This window comes from Notamacropus eugenii, chromosome 4 (genome assembly GCF_028372415.1).
Source record: "Notamacropus eugenii isolate mMacEug1 chromosome 4, mMacEug1.pri_v2, whole genome shotgun sequence".
NCBI lineage: Eukaryota > Metazoa > Chordata > Mammalia > Diprotodontia > Macropodidae > Notamacropus > Notamacropus eugenii.
The window spans coordinates 8901855-8920370 of record NC_092875.1 but is presented as its reverse complement, the minus strand read 5'-3'; the positions used below and the strand labels follow the sequence as shown (position 1 = coordinate 8920370).

The window sequence follows — 18516 nt, the reverse complement described above, 5'->3', positions numbered from 1 at the left end:
ACTTTTGGTTGTGCATTAGCATTTAATGGGATTCTGTCAGTAGAGAGAAGGATGAGAGACACAGGTTAAAAGTGGTTTATTTTTATTGGTGCCTAGAGTGGCAACCTCTGGTGCTCTGCTTCCCAGGGAGTGACAGCCCCAGCCCGAGCACAGGGCTTTGTAGTGGGGCCTCGTGATGGATGCCAGCATCGTGGGCCACTAGCCTTTATGGTACTGCTGGAGCCATGGAAACCAGAGGGCTAAGACTGGCGTAGAACAAGGACAAAAGGGCCTAGGAATTGGCCTGTGTGAGGCCAGAGCACTAAAGAAACAGGAAAAACAGGAAATCAGATCGTCAGCTCCGTAAGGACACTTTTAATTCATTCATTGACTGCACGCACGCACGCGCGCAGGCACACAGCTTCTCTAGACTCAACTGCTACACAAAGTGATTCCCACAGAATTCTCATGAGCTGTGATTTCTTTCATGAGACCATTCAGGGGCCTTGGTGGATTATGAAAGTGGCAATGCTAACACATTCCCTTCAGGTGTTGTTATAACAAAAAGGTAATTATCACAGGATCTGATGGGAGCCCTGGCTGCCACCACTATGACTTGCTGGGGTTGGAAACACGGCCCATGAACAGCAGACAGCTGGTGCGGTGCTCATAGATGAGGAAGAGAAAAGGGCGATCGACGATGAATCGAACCTGCGTGGATAGGGGCATGAAGCCCACAGTGGTCACAGCGGCAGCCTGGGTGCCCTCCTCGTTCACCGTGATGGTGCCCTGGTGCTTGAACTGTTCAGAGAGGAGAGAATGTCTCTTAACCCTCTGCCTAAGAAAGGTGGTTTGGGGAGGTCTACAGGGTGTAGATGGACATGGTACCCACGTGCTCATGGAGTGTCTCCACCCTCCACCCCCAGGCTCTCTCTGCCACGTCTCTGCTGCACAGCCTGCTGGTGTGGCGTCTGAGCCGATCTGAGTCAGGTTGGGGGGCTGCAGAAAGAGTGGTCAGCAGACCCCTCCCAAGATCACCTCTGCTGGGGGCTATGGGTGAGAAAGGAGCGCACAATTACCAAGTCAATGATGAGTTTTTGGTCAGACATTCCCGAGAAGTCCCCATTGTGATCAAAAAGCTCGGTAATGCCCATCGACCTGAGGGCATCCACGAGGTCGTAGTTCTTCTCCAGCTTGAATCGAGGCAGGCGTACCTCACGGGTTCTACTCAGAGAGGGGAAGGGGAATAAGATGTTAGTCCAACAGCTTGTACAGGAGGGATGACCTCAGAAGGGCCGACTTTCGAGACTGCCATGGGCACGAAAAGCACCTACAGGAAATCTGTACCACAGCTGTGCATCCTGGCACGGGACCCTCGCCCTCCCTGGAAAATGAGCACGTTGGGCCCGGTGAGCCCAAAGGGCCCTTCTAATCAAGACAGCATAGTACAGTGGAAAGAACATGGGGTCTGGGGTCAGGAGGCTTGGGTTCCAATTCTGTTTTGTTCTTATGATCCATGTTGTGTTACTTCTCTGCCAAACGAGGGGGCTGGACTAAGTGATCCCTACAGTCTCTTCTTGCATGAACCTATGTGATCCTGTGAGATTTCATAGTTTACTATATAGGGACTAGGGCCAGAATTTGATCTAATTGGTAGAAGGAACTCTCAGGTGAGGGAACTCCTTCCAAAGCAGGTTGTTTGTTGTTTTGTCATTTTTCACTCATGTACATTTGACTCCCTTTGACCCCCATTTGAGGTTTTCTTGACAGAGACACTGGTGCAGTTTGGTATTTACTTCTCCAGCTCATTTTACAGATGTGGAAACTGAGGCAGACAGGGTAAAGTGACCTGCTCAGGGTCACACAGCTGCTAAGTGTCTGAGGTTGGATTTGAACTCAAGTCTTCCTGACTCCAGGCCTGGTGCTCTATCCACTGCACCACTCAGCTGCCCCCAGACAGATTGTTACTTTGAGAGCATTGCCAGGACATGGCACATCTGAATGCCTGGCTTCCTGGCTTTCCACCAGCTCTCTTTCCATTTCTCCATAGCTGCCCCCAGGTCAATCCATTGTATGTCTGTGTGTGTGAATCTATGACCTCAGCTGACTATTACGAAGACCTCTCCTGGGCAGTGTCCTCCCCTGTCCCTGGGGTGTGTACGGAGAGCCAGCTGACTTTGTGTTAGGAATGCTGCAGAGGGGCTGACTTCTTAGCAGTGGGGGACACTGACTGGCTGGTGGGGAGGCCCAGAGCAGAATTTCCTCAGTCATCCCTTAGTTAATGCACTGCTGATAACTTGCACTTCTAAGGGCTTTATGGTTTACAAACTTTTATCTCATTGGATCCTCACAACAGCCCTGGGAGGTGGGTTGTTATTATCCCCATTTTATAGATGAGAAAATGGACTTATCCAGAGTCATGCAGCTGGTTTGAGTCCTGCTCTGAACTCGTTTCCTGCCTTTAGGAAGTTGTTGGGTTTTTTGTTTTTTTTGTCTATTAAAAGTCTTGCAGACTTCTAGTGAAATTATTTGTGTGATTCAAAGATGGTGTGGTTCAGGGGGTGGAGTACTGGCTGACCCATTTGGGCACAACCCTGTGCTCAGAGGAGCTGTGGGAGAAGGTATCAGCCTGCCCTGGGAGATGGGGCTGCCTCCTGGCCCCCCAGCTCCCTGAAGTGAGCAGTGTCATAGATGAGCCCTCACCCCATTCACATGCCAGAATGATGCTACAGTCATTCTAAGCCGCCTTCTTGGATAGCTGGCAAGGCTTGTGTTCTAATCCTGCCTCAGACATTTCAGTTTCTCTGGGTGATTCATGTTCTCTCCATGTCAGCTTTCTCTGAACAAAAGGGACAATGATGGTGCCCACCTCCCAAAGTCATTGGGAGGGTTAAGGGAAGTGTTAAAGGAAGGGCTTCCTTCTAGCAGCTGCAGTATAGGAAAATCCTCTTCCTCTGCCTGGTAGAGTTGAGGTTGGAGGAGTCCAGGGAGGGGACCCCTAGTCCACTGTTATTCCTTCCTGCTTTGTGGAACCGAGACTGGGGGCTTTAGGAGATCAGAGGGAAGAGAGATAGGCCTTGAAGCAGACAGCTGGGAGAGCTCTCTTTGAGGCAGACGGGAGAAGGGGAGGCCGTTTGGTGGGTGGGGGACCTCAGAGGCCAGACTCAGAGATGTATGGGAGCAGGGTGTGTTGGGAGGGCTTCCAGAAGGCAGCTTACTGGAAGAGTGAGAGCAGACAAGGCTGGAGCTCAAGTTCTGGAAGAGTTAGGGTTTTATCTGGTAGGCCATTGGGAGTGATCAGAAGCTTTGTAAGAGCCCGCACATGATAAAAATGATAACTTGGGGGCAAATTCCTTTGGTGGGTGAAGCACTTGTTGCCACCAGCCTGATCTGGGGGAGGGAAAGGGGGGCAGTTGGGAAATACTCACTTCCACCATGATGAAAGCCCACGAGTGCAGCCTGGGGAGACCAGAGAGGAGGAGAAGAGAAACCCCGAGCTTTACCAAGAAACAACCATGCCAGCAGACCCTTTAAGAGAGGTGGGTGGAGGCTCATAGCTCTCGAGGTGGTAGGGACCCAGTCATGGTGACAGCTTATATGTCATCCCCACCCTAGTGGGCAAAGAGACTGCTTGGAGCTGGAGGCAGCCTTGGGACCAGGTCCTTCCCACCCCACGACTGGCACCATCTCGCTGCTGTCCACTACTCCTTCCTTTTTTTCCTCTTAATCTACTTTAGGTTTAAGGATGCCTTGATTACTGGTGTGGCTCCTCCCTGTGCCAGTGCTGATTGCCACCATCTAGTCCTTGAGTGATGTCCTTGTTGTGGCTCAGTGGCTCGTCCTCCATTCCTCCCTCCCATGCCTCTGCAGGATGGTCTCAGTGCATGGCCCGAAACCATGGGCTCATGGGAAACTCCTGACACTAAATCCCCAGAGCTCTGTGGGTGAGGGAAGACCAGTTAGGAGCACGTGGTGCCCCTTACCTGTTGGTCATGCTTTTCTGCCATCTCTCCACCGCCTGTGGGCTGAGCTGGGCCTCGAGTGCCTTCATGCCCGCCAGCTTGTGAGGCACCACAATCAGCATGCTGATGTCTCCCACGTACTGCAGCTGCAACACGTCACAGTCAAGCTCCTGGTCATTGGCCACAAGGAAATTGCCTTTGGTCTGCATCATGGGAACCTTGACCACCTCTCTCTCGTTCAGGCGGAAATTGGAGTTATGGGTCATTTCCACTGGGAATTTGTTCACCCAGGTCCCTGTGAATTCAACAAGAAAGAGGCTGTCAGGACAATCTCAGGAGATTATTTGGAAATGCCCGCGGAGGTGGCCACAATAACCCTAGCCTGGGCATCTAAAAGCCTGCATGCTGTATCTGTTTCTGCTGGCTTGGGTTGCTTGCCTTGCTAGGCAAGTCCCGTCCTCTCTCAGAACCTCCGGTTTCTTCTCTTTAAATGAGAGGCTGGCATTCTGGGGTATGCTGTTATGGAAGTCCTTAGTCTGTCCTTGTCACCAACCAGCAAAGTCCAAACTTGCTCAAAGCAGCAGGAAATGTGATAAATACCCTTGGGTGTCAGTATCCAAGCAGGTCTCAGTAGGCTAGGCTGAGCATTGGGTTCAGTAAAGTGAATAAGGTCAAATTTAGTTATTGATGGGAGCTTGTTCTGAAAAAAAGCTGGGGGGGCTCAGTGGACTACAAGCTCATGGTGGGGATGTGGACCCCCACTCCCTACTGCCAGTTTGGTGGGCCCCTGACCTGAAGTGTGAGGTCCTGAGTCCACTTGGGGCCCTGGGAGGCAGGTGTGTTGTCAGTCAGTACCAGAAGTGCTACTTGAACCCAGGCCTTCCTATACTCTCTCTAGCTCACTGGGTGGTGCCTGTGACATCTTTGGCCTGGATCATTTAGCCTTCCCTGTTACTCAGTGGTAGGTAGGTAAGTGAGCCCCCAAGATGGCCTTGTCCCCAGGGCTGTGCCCAACCTCAGGGACTGAGCATTTTTGGCCAGTGGTGCCCTGTGAGGGTGCCCAGGGAGGTCTGCTTTGGTCCTTGGAATCTCCCTGGGTCTTACAGGGAGGCCTCTCATGGCTTTTCTGCTACCAAATCTTCCTTCACATGGTCGGAAAGTACTTTTTGACTTGTGGTGCATTCATCTTGACAATATGATTTCAAAGTATGCTGGGTCCGTGTGGCAGTGGGATTCATCTCTGCTCATTCTCTCACATTGGGGGCCCTGCTTCCACCCACCCCCCAGAAGTCCTCCCCTAGCTCCCTTGCTCCTCAGTGGATTGTGTTAACAAGCCGTCAGGGTCAGAGCATTGTTAGCCTGCGCCTCATCCAATGGTGGGCACCACCTGCCTTGACCCACCATTGGTCCGAAGAAGCAGATAAAAGAAATGGCCACTATGTTGAAATAGGTCCCATGGTGGACAGAGGCTCTCTGCCACTCTGAGGGTTCAGGCTTCTTCACCGCCTCACTCAGTACCTGCCTTCTCTCCCACCTTTGGCCCAGAGCCATCCCTCTCTTTTCAAGGTCCTCTGGAGAGGGGGCTGTCCTGGCTGCAGATCTCTGACTCTCTTGCTCAGGACAGGTTCCTTCCCCTCTCTTCTCTGAGCCTCAGTATCCTCTATAAAGTGGGGCAGTCAGCGTCTGGGTCTCGGACCCCGCAGCACTTAGTGTCTTCTGCTGACAGACTGCCTCTGAGAGGCCATGATAGCGTTGAAGCTTCAAGTTGGCCCCAGTCAGACAGAGCTCCCCTCATAGTTTCCATGTCGACCTTTGGGATCATTTCCAAAAGCAGCGTGAAGGAGAGTGCCTGCCCCAGCCCTGCCGTCTGACCCCACCTGGCTGGATGACCCTGAGCAGGTCACAGGAGCTCTTGGCACTAAACTCCTAGGGGCAGAGGAGAGGCTTTGTAGCATCATTGTGGGAAGATTCCTTGACCAGTGAAATTGCTGCTCACATCCAGGCCTATGCCTTCCCCGTTTTAGTGAAGGATTAAGCGCAAGAATCGTCAGCTTAGTGAATCTGGGGCTTGTAAGGGGATTCCTAGGCCGTCTAGGCCAACCCCTCCTTTCGGCATGAAGCTCTAACGTGGTGCTTTTCAGCTAGGTATCTCACCTCCACTTACTCTGCTTCCAGCACAGGCCATTCTCTGCTTCCCCACGTAGTACACTGTGGTACAGATCTCACTGGCAGAAGCTTTAACTTAGCTATTCCATGTCCTTGTAGTGTGCAGGGTGATACTAGCCAGTTTCTGTTTTGATGCTGACCCACTGGGTTGTTTTGTAGCCTCTGACAGACAGATAGAGATGATGATTTGACCCTGTGGGTGATCCAGGAAAGAATGGGGCTGCATTTTGGACCAGGGCTGATGCTAACTCGTGTCTCCCTTACCACCCACCTCTCCCTGGAGCATGTCCTTGTCACATTTGTTTGCATGAACAGACACCAGCTTTCCTATTTTTGGTGGCCTCTGCCCAGGCTCCACACTCACACTCAGCTGTGGTGATTCTTAGGGTTGTTGCTTCCTGGATCGGGACTTCCCAAGCTGCTGTCCTGCTCTGGGCATGCTCATTTGCAGCTATCGGCTACACCCCATTCCAGGGACAGAAGGAAGTTCAGTGTATGGGCATATAGGCAGCTCACAGCTGGGCCTGACCTTAGCCCTCAGCTGTGTTTCCTTCTCTGCTTCTGTGGGCGGACTTTGGAGCAGCACAGACTTGGACCCTGACCCAGCACCCGCCCTAGCCCACCCACCCATCAGCTGAACTTCCACCTTCAGTTTCCCATCGAGCCCCAAACTGCCTGGCTTCCCTGTCCCGGGCACATTGATCTTGATACCCCTGTGCTCCCTTTCCATTGCTATTGTGCCCAGCAATGCCTCTGCCTTGTGGCCTTCCAATACCCCAGGGAGTGAGCCTGTGCCTGAGGACTGTCCCTGGGACTCCTCCTCTGTGGAGGGGCTCGTCTTCCTGGTACTACAGCCTCACAGAACAATTGGGAGGATTAGAGATCTGATTATAGAAAGCTCACCACCTTCTCAAGGCAAAATGCCTTCCACACTCAGAGAAAGAAATATGGAAGTCACTCACAAAATGTAGCAGATCATGTTTGTGTATGTGTATGTGTTTGTGTATCATGTTCTGATTTGTTATACGATTTCTTTCATTTATCTTAGTCTGACTACATAGCATGACTATAGTGAAAATACACTCAATAGGAAAGTATATGTAGAACCTATACAGAACTGTATGCAGTCGTGGGGAGGGAGGGGGGTAGTGGGGGGTAGGTGTGGGGGGGATAAAATCTCAATTGTATGGCAGTGATCGTTAAACATTAAAAAATAATTAAAAAAAAAAAAAAAGAAAGAAAGCTCACCACCTCACAAAGTGACCCATCATCCTGTTGTAAGAAAACTCTAATTGTATCTCTTGAGCCTTGGTCACTTAGCTGCCACCCTTAGCCCTCTTTCACTACTCCCTGTCCCTGCCCTAGGAGATCATTGCATTTGGCTTTGCAGCTGGGACACCTGACTTTACATTCTCATGGACACTGATGAGCCATGAGGACGAGCGAATCACTTAAATAGGAACCTCTCCCCAACTCAGTGATAATCAAAGGACTGCACCAGGCAGTTTTCAAAGGAATAGAGCCTGTCTGTCAGCCGCTACTTGGAAGAATTCCCTAAGTCACCCATAACTAGAGAAATGCCATTTTAAACCACTGTGGTACCAGCTCACTTCTGTCAGGTTGCCTATATTTGCAAAAAAAGGAAAACAACAACCTTTTGGGGGCCTTTGAGAAAAAAGGACACATGGATATGAACTGGCCCAGGCATTCTGGAAGGCAGTCTGGAGCTCTGCCCCCAGAAGTCACTGAAGTGTGCACACACTTTGACCCAGAGATATCACAGCCAGGTGTCTTCCCAGAGAACAAAGAAAAGGGGAAAGGACCTGTATATGCAAAGATACATCCATAGCTGCTCTTCTGAAAACAAGAGGTGCCCATCAGTTGGATTGACTGAACAAATTGTGGATAGGAATGTGATGGACACTATTGTGCTACAAAAAAGGATGAAGAGGGGTGTTCCAGAAAAGCCCTGAAAGACTGATGAACTGATGCAGAGTAAAGGGAGCGGAACCAGGAGAACGATTTATACATTAACAAAAACATCTTAAGGACAAGTGGCTTGGAAAGACGTGAAGAACTCTGGTCAAGGCAGTAGCAGCCATGATTCCAGAAGGCCCCCCACGTCCTGACAGAAAGGAGTGGAGGGACTCAAGGGAAGACAGGCGGTTTTAGATACAGCCAATGGAGAATTTTTCCTGACTTTTTAACAAGGACTTTTTGTTTGGGTTTCCAACCTATTACCAAGGGGTAGGGGCAGGTTGGAGAAAGAGAAAAGAAAGGCTTATTGTGAAAAATGAGTTACCTTAAAAATGAACCTCTCTGAGCCTCCAGCTCTTAGGTGTGTGAACATGGAGCTCCTGCGGGCACACGGAGTGAGTTTTTGGTTCTTAGTGACCTCTGGTTTCCTTGGTACAGGGAGCTCCCAGGGAGGACAGCCCCCCACTGCATGACTGCCCCATGACTGATGGGTGGTCTGTGAGAATATTTGGGGGATCAGGGAAAGGAGAAGCATCTTCCCCAAGGTCACATGGCCAGGACAGCCCCGAAGCCCAGGTCTCCCCAGTCCAAGTCCCTTTAGGCACTATACTGCCTCTCATTATTGTTACTTACATAACCATTTTTTTCTCTTGGAGCGGATGAAGATTACCCCATCACAGCCCGATCCCTGCCCACTCTGCCCCACTGACCCTGCATACTAAAGAGTGAGAGAAGGGCTCATCTTACCTTTAAAGTAAATACAGTTGAGAATCATCATCCGTGTCACCGGGTCTATATTCACCAGGGCATCCTTTATTAGACCCTTGGTGACCTTCAGAATATGGTCGTTGGCTTTGGTGATGAACGCGGGTTCTGAGAAGTCAGCGGGCTGGGCCTCAGCAAAGTAATACTGCCTCATTTTATTTCTGAAGTCCTCCAGGATGGGGATTTGTCTCTGAATATAAAGATCATTCACTGACCGCAGAGTGTAGCCGAAATTCCTCCTGAAAAGGCGATGGGTCAGCTTGCGAAAGAGGTTGTGCACAGTCTGAGTCTCGTATTTGCTGCTGGCGTTCACAAAGGCCTTGAAATACAAGGCGGAGTGGACCTGCTCGTGTGTGCCTCCCCTCAGGCCTAGCGAGATCATGCCCATGGCCGTCGAGATGCCCACGGGCGCCAGAAGGATGTTGCCAGCAGGGCTGGCTGCCTCCTTCATGGTTCTGTACAGGTTGAAAGCAAACTTGGCGTTGAGAATGTTGAGACGCTGGATTCGACTCTTGCCTTGGAACAGCTCCAGGACGTTTCCAGGCTGGGCCTCCGGGTCTGGGGGGGGGACGGCATCGATGATGTCACTGTAGTCATCGTCATCCCCGAAGATCTTCTCCAGGTCCAGGTAGTCGTCCTCCTCCCCCTCTTCCACCATCAGGTCGTTTGTTACTGTGTTTTCCTTGTGGAAGTCGGCAGGGAGGAGAGGCATGCTTAGGTTTGCGGGCTCCAGCTGTACCCACTTCCCTTGGGCTGAGGGGATTTTCCCCCCATTCTCCACGAGACCCACAGGCTCTTGGTTCTTCCCAGACACAAGTGAAGTGACCAGAGAAAGGAGGAAAAGATGGAGCCCGAGTTTCATCCTGAGCCCCTGCCGTCAGAAGAGAAAATGAATCACTTAGTACTTGGGTTTCAAATTACAAATGCCCCTGGACCTCCGCATGAAAATAAAAGGGCCAGAGCAGTAGGCTTGGTGCTGGAGGACTGAGCAGGCTGCTATTCTGACAGCTTATTTTTCAGATAAGGAAACTGAGGCCTTGTCCACAGTCCCCTGAGGGGAGCCAGAGTTGGAGGCTGGCGCACTTTCCATGGTACCACGCTGCTTCTATTTTTTACTAATGCTTTTCTCTGTGTGCACTTGTACTTCACCATGGCATGGGGTAACCCTGGGTTCTCAGAGGCTGGGCCTACAGGGCAGCCCCTGCCAAGCTGGACAGACTTCAAGTACAGACTGTGCGTCCAGCCATGAAGGTGCAGCCATGGACTGGCTGGTCAGCAGTGCAAAAGATCTTGGGTTACAGTGAGTGAGCGAAAAGACAGCTATCCTGGCTGTGTGAAGGAGAAAATGTCTCCCCAGTTGTGTCCCTTCACCGGCTGTTTCTACCGTTGGAACTCTGGTGCCATTAAATTGACTGATACCAGAGCCCTGCCAGGCTGGTTCTAGTGGCCCCTGCTCTGGAGGGGGAAGGATTCCAAGGAGACTTAGCCACCCTTCCACCAGCTCGACCCATGGCACACTTCCTGTTGAGTTCAGCATCTGTCAAGCACACATAGCCTCAGATTCCCTTTCCAGCTTCACCCTCCCCGCCAAGCCTTAAAGCACTTTTAATTTTAGGCACGTGGGCCAAACACCCAAGTGAATCAGTGTGGGTTACACAGGCTGTGTATAAAGGGGCTGGGTGCTAAATGGCTTCACGGTGGCCTGCTTTTAAAAGGTTTGCTTTTTGTCAGCTTCCTCCTTGGTATCTTCTGGTTTTCTTTTTGCATGCCCGCAGCACCCTCTCCTCCTCTCCCAGTGTGCTGTGGTTAGCTAAGCTGCCATCCAGTGTTGTACAGAATTAGGGCCAGGCCCCCAGCCCCTGCCCTCCACTCATCTGCATGGGCTTAGACTTCTCACCACTCAGGATTCCTTCCATCCTTCCTCCAAATACTCCTCTCCCCTCACACACATACACACATGCTTGCACACACACTTCTTAGGGTTTCTCTCCTCTTGGGGCAGGAGCAGGTCTAGAACTTGAATAACCTCTCAGCTTCCTCTGTTTGCCTCAGCTCAGGCCCTCCAGGAGAACAGACCCAGTGAGCCACCCTGGCCCTAGCTATGAGGTCCTGATCCCCCAGGCCCACCCACCCAGCTCCTCTGGGGAGAAGGCCCTGGGCCAGAAGATTGTCATGAAAATAATGGCTTTGATTTCTCTCATGGCTTGGTGTTTGTAGAGCCCAGAACCCCATAAGGAGGTGCTGCTGGAAGCGCGCTCAGTTTTGTAGTTGGGGAGCAAGGCAGGTGTGCCCCAGGTATATGACCTGGGGTCATACCATTAGTGAGCATCAGACCTCAAGAACACTGTCCTTCCCCTGGTTGGGAGGAGCCTGCTGGGGTGGGGGCCTGGGCTGCTTCTACCTACCTCTTCTCCAGTTACACCAAGTAGTCATGGAGGGGATACTGAGGCAGGGGACTTCAGCACTGTGCCCCCCACCCCCTCTCTTCTATTCTCCTCTGGCCAGTACTTGTACTTGAATATTATCTTTTTGCTTTTCCTTGAGCAGTAGATTACAGACTGCTTGACTTAACTCTATACTAGGCGCAAATATCTCTGTGTTAACCAAGTAAAGCAGTGCAGGCCCCAATAGCCACTTAGCTGTGTGAGCTCTCTGTGCCTCAGTTTCCTTAGTATAAAAGTGACTAATAATATGTCCATGAGAAAAATGCCATAGAAATGTGAGTTATTCATATTAAGCTCATTTCGCAGTTACAGTTAGGCATCATTTCTAGCCACAGAAGAAGGAAGTGGCTGAGGAAATTGCTTCATGGTGAATTTACGAAAGTCCCATTTACCAAGTAGAAGAAAGAACATTAGATTAGAGGCCCTGGTTCAAATTCCCACTGAGCCTTTTGGGAGTTGAGTGCCCCAAAGCAAAACCTTTTGCCTTTAGTCCGTTGGAAGAAGAACGGGTTGGATGGGAGGCCCCTCCATCTCTAAATCGGGGCTTGTGGGAAGCCAGACTTCCCAAGGAAGGCTGGAGATAAGGCCCTAATAAAGAGAAGAACAGTCATCCAAAGGAATCTGCCCAGCCTTACAGGTTCCAGTAAAGCACTTTACACTTTCATTTGCCCTTCAGATCACTGAGTGAGGCAAGACAGGGCTTGTTCGCTCATCTGATTAGCCAAGAACTGAGACCTGGAGACATGGAGTGCCTCTGATAGCTAGAGCCTTTATTTAACCCTTACTGTATGCCCCCCCCCAAAGCACCCCAAGTGATCTGAGTTGCACAGGGGCTTAAGGACGTCTCCAGCTCCCTGGCTCACCCAAAAGAAAGCAGGAAAGGACACTGGATGTTTGTTCTTCTGACATTGGGGCTGCGTGGGTGATGCCACCTTCTCCCAGCAGGGATGGAGCCTGGCCTTCTTGGATACCAGGATACCACCACAGGGATTAGGGCATCCCTACCCCAGCCCCAGGAAATTTTTCATCTCTACAGCACTGTGTGGAATTAGAGACTTCTTAATCCTTATCACTGGGCCGAGCACCTGGCAGTAAGATTTGTTTTCAGAGCAGGGAACCCAAGAGCTGTTGAGAGCCTGTACTTTTGAAGGAATTGAGTCTTGGGGGCCTGAAGACTGACCTCCATGGCCAGTTCTAACCTTTTTAACCCAGCAGCAGATCTATAAGAAAAGGTTTTCAAGAAATAGTAAATGAGCTTTGGGTTATCTGAAAACCCAGTGATCCATATCCTAATGTTCCACCTCCCTCATGTGTTACCAAAAGCATATGCTTGGGTGCAGGGAGGGAGGCCTGCTTTCAGGGCCCATGTCTACCATTGGGCAGACAGAGGACTGTGGTCAGGTCCCTTCCTTTCTCTTCTCTGAAATGACCTCAGTGCTGGGAAGGCACCATTAGCCATCTGTGTCTGCCCTCCCCGGCTTCTTCTGCAGACCCAAATCAGGGCAGTGACTTTCCCAAGGTCATGCACACTTGGCCCCTGTTTGTGACTACAGTTCACTGGACCATTGTGAAGGTCCCTTCCAGCCCAGATATTGGTGGAACCTCAGCAGAGGAAGGGGCCTCAGGGGCCAAAAGCCTACAGGGAGGGAAGCTCCTCCAACTTTTCCCAGAGCTCTCCTGTCTTGCCTCTGTTGGACTCTTTGTAACCTCCCCCTTTCTCCTAGTGCCATCCTCAGGGGCTAAGCCAGACAAAACCAGTCCCTCTCCCCAGGACTGTCCAGTCTAGGCACTGCAATAAGCCCCCCTGCCCAGTCCTCCCACTGAGATTACACAACCTGTTAATGTCAGACTAGATGGCTGCTTAGGTCCTTTCCAGTTGTCTTGTCAGGGGTTCTGTGCTGTGCCCCCCCCCCCCCCAAACATGTCCCAGCCTGGAACACCACCCTCCAGCAAGACAGGGAAACGGAGGCCTGAGGAAGGCAAGGCTTTCCCAGGCTGCCCAACAAGTTAGGGATGAGGACAACACCCAGGCCAAGCCCTGCATTTACCAGAAAGGGAAAAGAGACATTCCAGCTGGGGGGGGCAGAAGAAGCTTCGGACCTCCCTTTGTGGCCTGCGGCCATCCCACCCTCCGGAGAGGAAAGAGGCTTCCAGATGACACTGTGTCAAACCCTTCTTCCATGGGTAGTGTGGAAACCCCCCGCCTGTCTCACTAGAGAGGTGCCTGGGACTGATGAAGACAGCTATCCAAGAAGCTTGAGGCTGAGGATGGAGAGCTGGTCTTACCTTGGTGTTCCTGAGCTGGCAGAGTGTGGAGCTGAGGAGATCTGCAGTCTCTGGTGACCAGTGCAGTCTAAATGTGAACTTTGGGGCCGGGCTGGTGCATATTTTCCAAGGTAAATAAGATCCAAATCAAACACCCCTGAACTGCCTTTGTCAGCAAAAAAGCACCCTCCCCCTGTGTTTGCCCTGGGGCTGCTACACAGGATAGGAGACTATCCTGCATGGAATGTTTGGATGGCCCTGGATTCTGGATACTTGCCTCAGCCTGCTGGGAAGCTCCTGCTCACAGGCCTGTTCTGGAGCCAGGGCCTACTCTGGGACCCTGCTCAGGTCACTTCCTTTGAGCTCTCTCCTGAAATGGAGGGGTCCAGACCTTCCTCAGTATGGGAACATTCAACATTGGGAGCCTTTATGTTTTGGAAAGCACCTTCCCAGACTTCCCAGCCAATAGGCCTTCTTAGAAACTATTCCTTGTGTCTCTGTGCCTTTACTTAGGCTGTGCCCCCTGCTTGGAGTGCCCTCCCTCTTTACCTCCTCTTGGCATCTCTGCCCTCCTTCAGAGCTCAGCTCTTAGGGAACCCATCTGTCAAGCTGCTGTTGCTTCTCACCCCATCTACCAGTGACCATGTATTTGGCTTTGTATCTTGGGCAGCCAGGTGGCACCAGAGTGTGCCAAGCGCCAGGCCTGGAGTCAGGAAGACTCATCTAGGCTCAAATCCAGCTTCTGACACTGTCTAGCTGTGTGACCCTGGGCAAGTCACTTCACCCTCTTGGCCTCAGTTTCCTCATTTGTAAAATGAGCTGGAGATGGAAATGGCAAACCACTCCAGGATCTTTGCCAAGAAAAACCCCAGTGGGGTCAAGGGGAGTCGGACATGACTGAAAAACGGACCAAATGTGACTGTATCTGCGTGTGTGTGCGTGCATGTGCATGTATGTATGTGTGTGTCTGTCTGCATGTCTGTGTTTGTGTGTATGTGTACATGTGTACGTGAGTGTATGTATGTGTGTTGTGTATGTGTGCGTGCATGTGTGTGTGTGTGTGTGTGTGTGTGTTGTTTTCCCCAGTGGATAGTAAGCATCTGGAGGGCAGGAGATGTTTGGTTTTTTAAGGGCCTGGCATTTAAGAAATGCTTGTGAGTTGATTGTGTCCTCATAACACTTGTGAAAGATATGGGCTGATTTTTCAGAGATTAGCATCCCCATTTAGCTAGGTTAAAGGATTTGCCCATGGTCACAGAGCTGAGCTTTGAACCCGAGTCCAAGGCCAGCCTTCCTCCCCCCCGTGCCAGCTGCCCTGCTGCTCCCCTTTGTGGCCCTCACAGCACCCAGGCTGGACCCCCACATATCCAAGGTGCTCAGTCCACAGCAATGGAAAGGAATGGTGCTTTGGGGAGGAAACAGTGCCGGCCACTGCTGCCCTCGTCCCAACATCCCTCTTGTTCTGCTGGCCCCCTGACGCGTTGGGGTCACGGTGCACTTGCTGCTGGGAATGATTCCTCAAAGGCAGATGCCTCATGAATCAGAGCACAAGGTCCTCCATAGGCACGGAGGTCTGTTGCATAGAGAGCCAGAGAGGACCTAGAAGGTCAGCATGGTCAAGACACTCGGGCCCACCGAGGAAAGTGGTTTGTCCAGGCTTGCCAAACTGCACCAGAGCTCAGATGGCTGAGAGCCTGTGTGCCACCCAGGGGGCTACTTTGGGGGGTGGGCTGGGAAGAGACAGCTGCAGTAGCACACGTGGTATGCATCATAGATCCTGCCCCCAGGACCATACCAGTGCCTGCTTCCTCCCTGACCATCCCCTTCACCTGACGGTTGAATCTGGTGTTTTCAAAAGCCCCCCCAGCTCTGCAATTCTGGGGTCGACATCTGTAGAGCCCTCCTGGCCCGGGTTCCTGTGGCAAAGTTTTCTTTTATATTGGGAGTTTATTGTTTGGAGAAGTCATTCGTGTGATTAATGACTGTGGAAAGAGGCCACTGTGCCCAGATCAGTCTCTCTAGCAGATCACCAGATGACGACACATAGCCAGGAAGCCCTGCCCATGCTGGTCTCCCATCCCACCCCTCTTCTATCTAATTGAACAAGTATTTATTAGATGCCATGTGGAGCAGTGAGAAGCAAATGGGATTAGGAGACAGGCTGGAAGTCTGACATCTGCCCCCTATCATGTGTGGAGGCTTGGGCCCCCTCTTGACCTCAGTTTCCTCATCTGTAACATGAGTGACTACATGCTCTATGAAGCTTCTTCCAGCACTGAGTCAAGTGCTGCAAGGGGCCAGGAATACTGAGGGTCCCTTCTCGTTGACTTCTGAACCAGCCATTAGCCCCAAGAGACATGGAGGCAGAGTGAGCTGAGCACAGTGGAGAGGCCCTTGTATGTGGCCCGGGGTTAGGAATGGCCTGTGGCCCATCCCAGCCAGGGGACACTCAGCAGAGAAGCCTCTTTGCCTACCGTGACCCAGACAAGTCTGTGACTGGAGACCACCATCTGCAGCTAGTCGAGGGGCTGTCACATTCCCTCCTACCCGCACGGCATTCACATGTGCCAGGGTCAGCTCCATGTATTGGATAGCAAGGTCGTGTTGTGGTTGGCTTTTCTGAACCCCCTTTTTCTGTTTTTTACTCTCGTCCCATTAGCTCACGAGACGCTTGCTCCCCATCAAGAAGGCCAAACCGAGACTTCAGAAGCTCTTCCGGGATTTCTGGCTCTATTCGGTGCTCATGGGATTTGCTGTGGAAGGCTCAGGTAGAGAGATGTGCATTTGGCTTTGGGTGGGCCCTCAGGCCCCACGCCTGTGGCCAAAACGGGCCCAGGTTTGGCCTCAGGCAGATGTGAATTTGGACAGGGAAGGGCATGTTTCTTTTATGTTGACTTATTCTCCACAGGACGTGAGTTCTTGGTAGATGCCTTACTCCCCAGGTGTCTTTTTGAAACATCTGAGAATACTGCCTCTGCTCAGGAAGCCCCATCTTTGGTTGTGAGGCAGTGGTTATTCTAGACAGATCCCTGTGGACCCTTCCCCACCTTAGCCTGGGTCCAGAGGGGAGCTTCACCAAAGGGTTGGGTCTTTAGTCCAGTGAGCCGATGACAGTGGACTGTGGGGACCGCATAGCCACTCTCCAAACTCCCTGGACAGAGTGATAAAGCAGACTTTACCAGTTTGATTGAAGTCTGTAGTAGAGAGCAGCACACCCCCAGGGTTCTCTTTGCAGGCAGGTGGGGCTCCAGGTGCCCCTACCAGAATGGGGCATGTTTCGAGTCTGGGGCTTACATCTTATAGATGCCGCACAGAGCCCCAGCCTTAGGGGCCTGTTCCATCAGACATTGTCACAGTTCAGTCATTTCAGTCACATCCAACTCTCTGTGACCCACTCTGGGGTTTTCTTGGCAGAGATACTGCAGTGGTTTGCCATTTCCTTGTCTAGCTCATTTTACAGCTGAGGAAACAGAGGCAAACAGGGTAAAGTGACTTGCCCAGGGTCACCCAGCTTGGAAGCTTCTGAGGCCACATTTGAAGTCAGGTCCTCCTGACTCCAGGCCTGGCACTCTATCCACTGCAGTACCATCTAGCAATCCCACCCATAGACATTGCAACTTTGTGAGGTTTCTGAGCTCTCCTGGATGCCAGCTTCCTACAGTTGCTCAACGCGCATCTTTTTCTGATAAGTTTTCATTTCAGGAGGTGCCATTTTCTGGTACTGAGCCTAGATTCTAGAGGGGTCTCTGTTAGGAGCCTAGGAACACTCCCTCTCCTGCCCCCCACGTGCTGGCAACCACAGGAGATGGCAGGTTTACCCTCTGGGGCTGTTCAGTAAGACTCATTAAAGAGTGGGCAGACATTTGGGGCCCTGACACTGCTCTCCCAAGAGCCTAGTAAATTCCTTCAAACTTGCCAGAGGAAGCAGATCAGGTTTTAGGACTGAGATGGGCCACTGCAGTTCTTTCATCTCTTTTCCGAAAAAATCCATCTGGGGCACTGGAGACACTGCAAGGGCAGCCTCTCAGCATGCTCTTGAGGCATGCATCACAGTCTCCAAGGCATGATTGAGGGCTCTCCTTAGGTGGCGGCCAGAAGATGGGCCTGTTGGTTTGGAGAAGGGGAGTATTCAGGTTGAAATACGGAGTTCTGGCGAGTTTGTGGCACCAGCAGGCAAAAAGGGAGATTGGGGCTGGGTTGTCCTGTCTAGGAACCAGCTTTTAGAGATGTTCCCTGAATCCATGGAAGCTGATGAGATCGCCCTCATGTTGGTGTGGAGGGAGTAGGGGAGGGCCCTGGAGAGAGACACCTGTGCTCAGAGGGTGTGACCTGGAGGAGGAGCAGGAGAGAGCTGGGACAGACAGAGGTTGTCCTGAGGGCTCAGAGAGGAGAAGAGTATTTCTGCCTCCGTCCTTCAGGAAGGGAGGTTGATGGAGCAGGGGTCAGAGGCTGCAGAGAGGTCAGGAAGGATGAGGACTGAGAAGAGCACTGTCAAGTAAACTTGGCGAAAGCAGTTTCCTCTGAACGATGAGGGGGAACCCAGGAGGGTACAGAGGGTTTAGGAGAGAGGGCCCCAGTGTAGGTAACTTTTTCAGTCTCACTGCTAGCTTGTGGGGATGGCAGGACTTAGCAAGGGGATTCAAGGCTGGGTGAGACTCGGTGGGAGCCAAGAAGGAACCAGCAATGCAAAGGAGACTGAAGATGAGATGAGGGGGGTGACCTTATATAGAAAAGGGGAGGAAACATGGTAGAGGATGCGCGTCCCTGGAGCCTGGCATGAAGGAGGAGCCAGCAGGGCATGTCAGGCACACAGAGCAGAGGAGGGGGAGGATGGCCACCATTTTTAGGGAGGCACAAAGTGAGGTCCCTGCTGAGGGGGACAGGGCCGCGGGATGCTTCTGAACACTTGAAGGACTCTGTGCACAGGAGGTTGATTAGGGAGGAGGAGGAAGATTGCT

The 18516-nt window shown here is 51.8% G+C and overlaps 2 protein-coding genes across 2 annotated transcripts in view; one reads left to right on the top strand and one right to left on the bottom strand.

The window, feature by feature from the left end:
• Positions 1-18516, top strand: part of PI4KA (phosphatidylinositol 4-kinase alpha) — a 120236-nt gene that overhangs the window by 46864 nt on the left and 54856 nt on the right. The window contains exon 20 of the mRNA XM_072599706.1: positions 16218-16326. Coding sequence (XP_072455807.1) covers positions 16218-16326 — 109 coding nt within the window. The remainder of the gene's footprint in view (positions 1-16217; positions 16327-18516) is intronic.
• SERPIND1 (serpin family D member 1) lies at positions 335-13681 on the bottom strand. The gene is made up of 5 exons (XM_072599707.1): positions 13580-13681; positions 8832-9720; positions 3963-4236; positions 1059-1203; positions 335-780 (listed from the first exon to the last, which is right to left on the bottom strand). The coding sequence occupies exons 2-5, from the start codon at positions 9709-9711 to the stop codon at positions 589-591; spliced, it is 1491 nt and encodes a 496-aa protein (XP_072455808.1). The 5' UTR covers positions 9712-9720; positions 13580-13681; the 3' UTR covers positions 335-588.

What these genes read in the sequence shown, in the direction of transcription:
- SERPIND1 (XM_072599707.1), bottom strand. Translation starts at nt 9,711, where the DNA reads ATGAAACTCGGGCTCCATCTTTTCCTCCTTTCTCTGGTCACTTCACTT. An exon ending in CAGAAAAGCATGACCAACAG is followed by an intron (nt 1,204 to 3,962) that starts GTAAGGGGCACC and finishes CTCTCTGAGTAG; the next exon opens with AACCCGTGAGGTACGCCTGC. An exon ending in AAAAACTCATCATTGACTTG is followed by an intron (nt 781 to 1,058) that starts GTAATTGTGCGC and finishes CTCTCTGAACAG; the next exon opens with TTCAAGCACCAGGGCACCAT.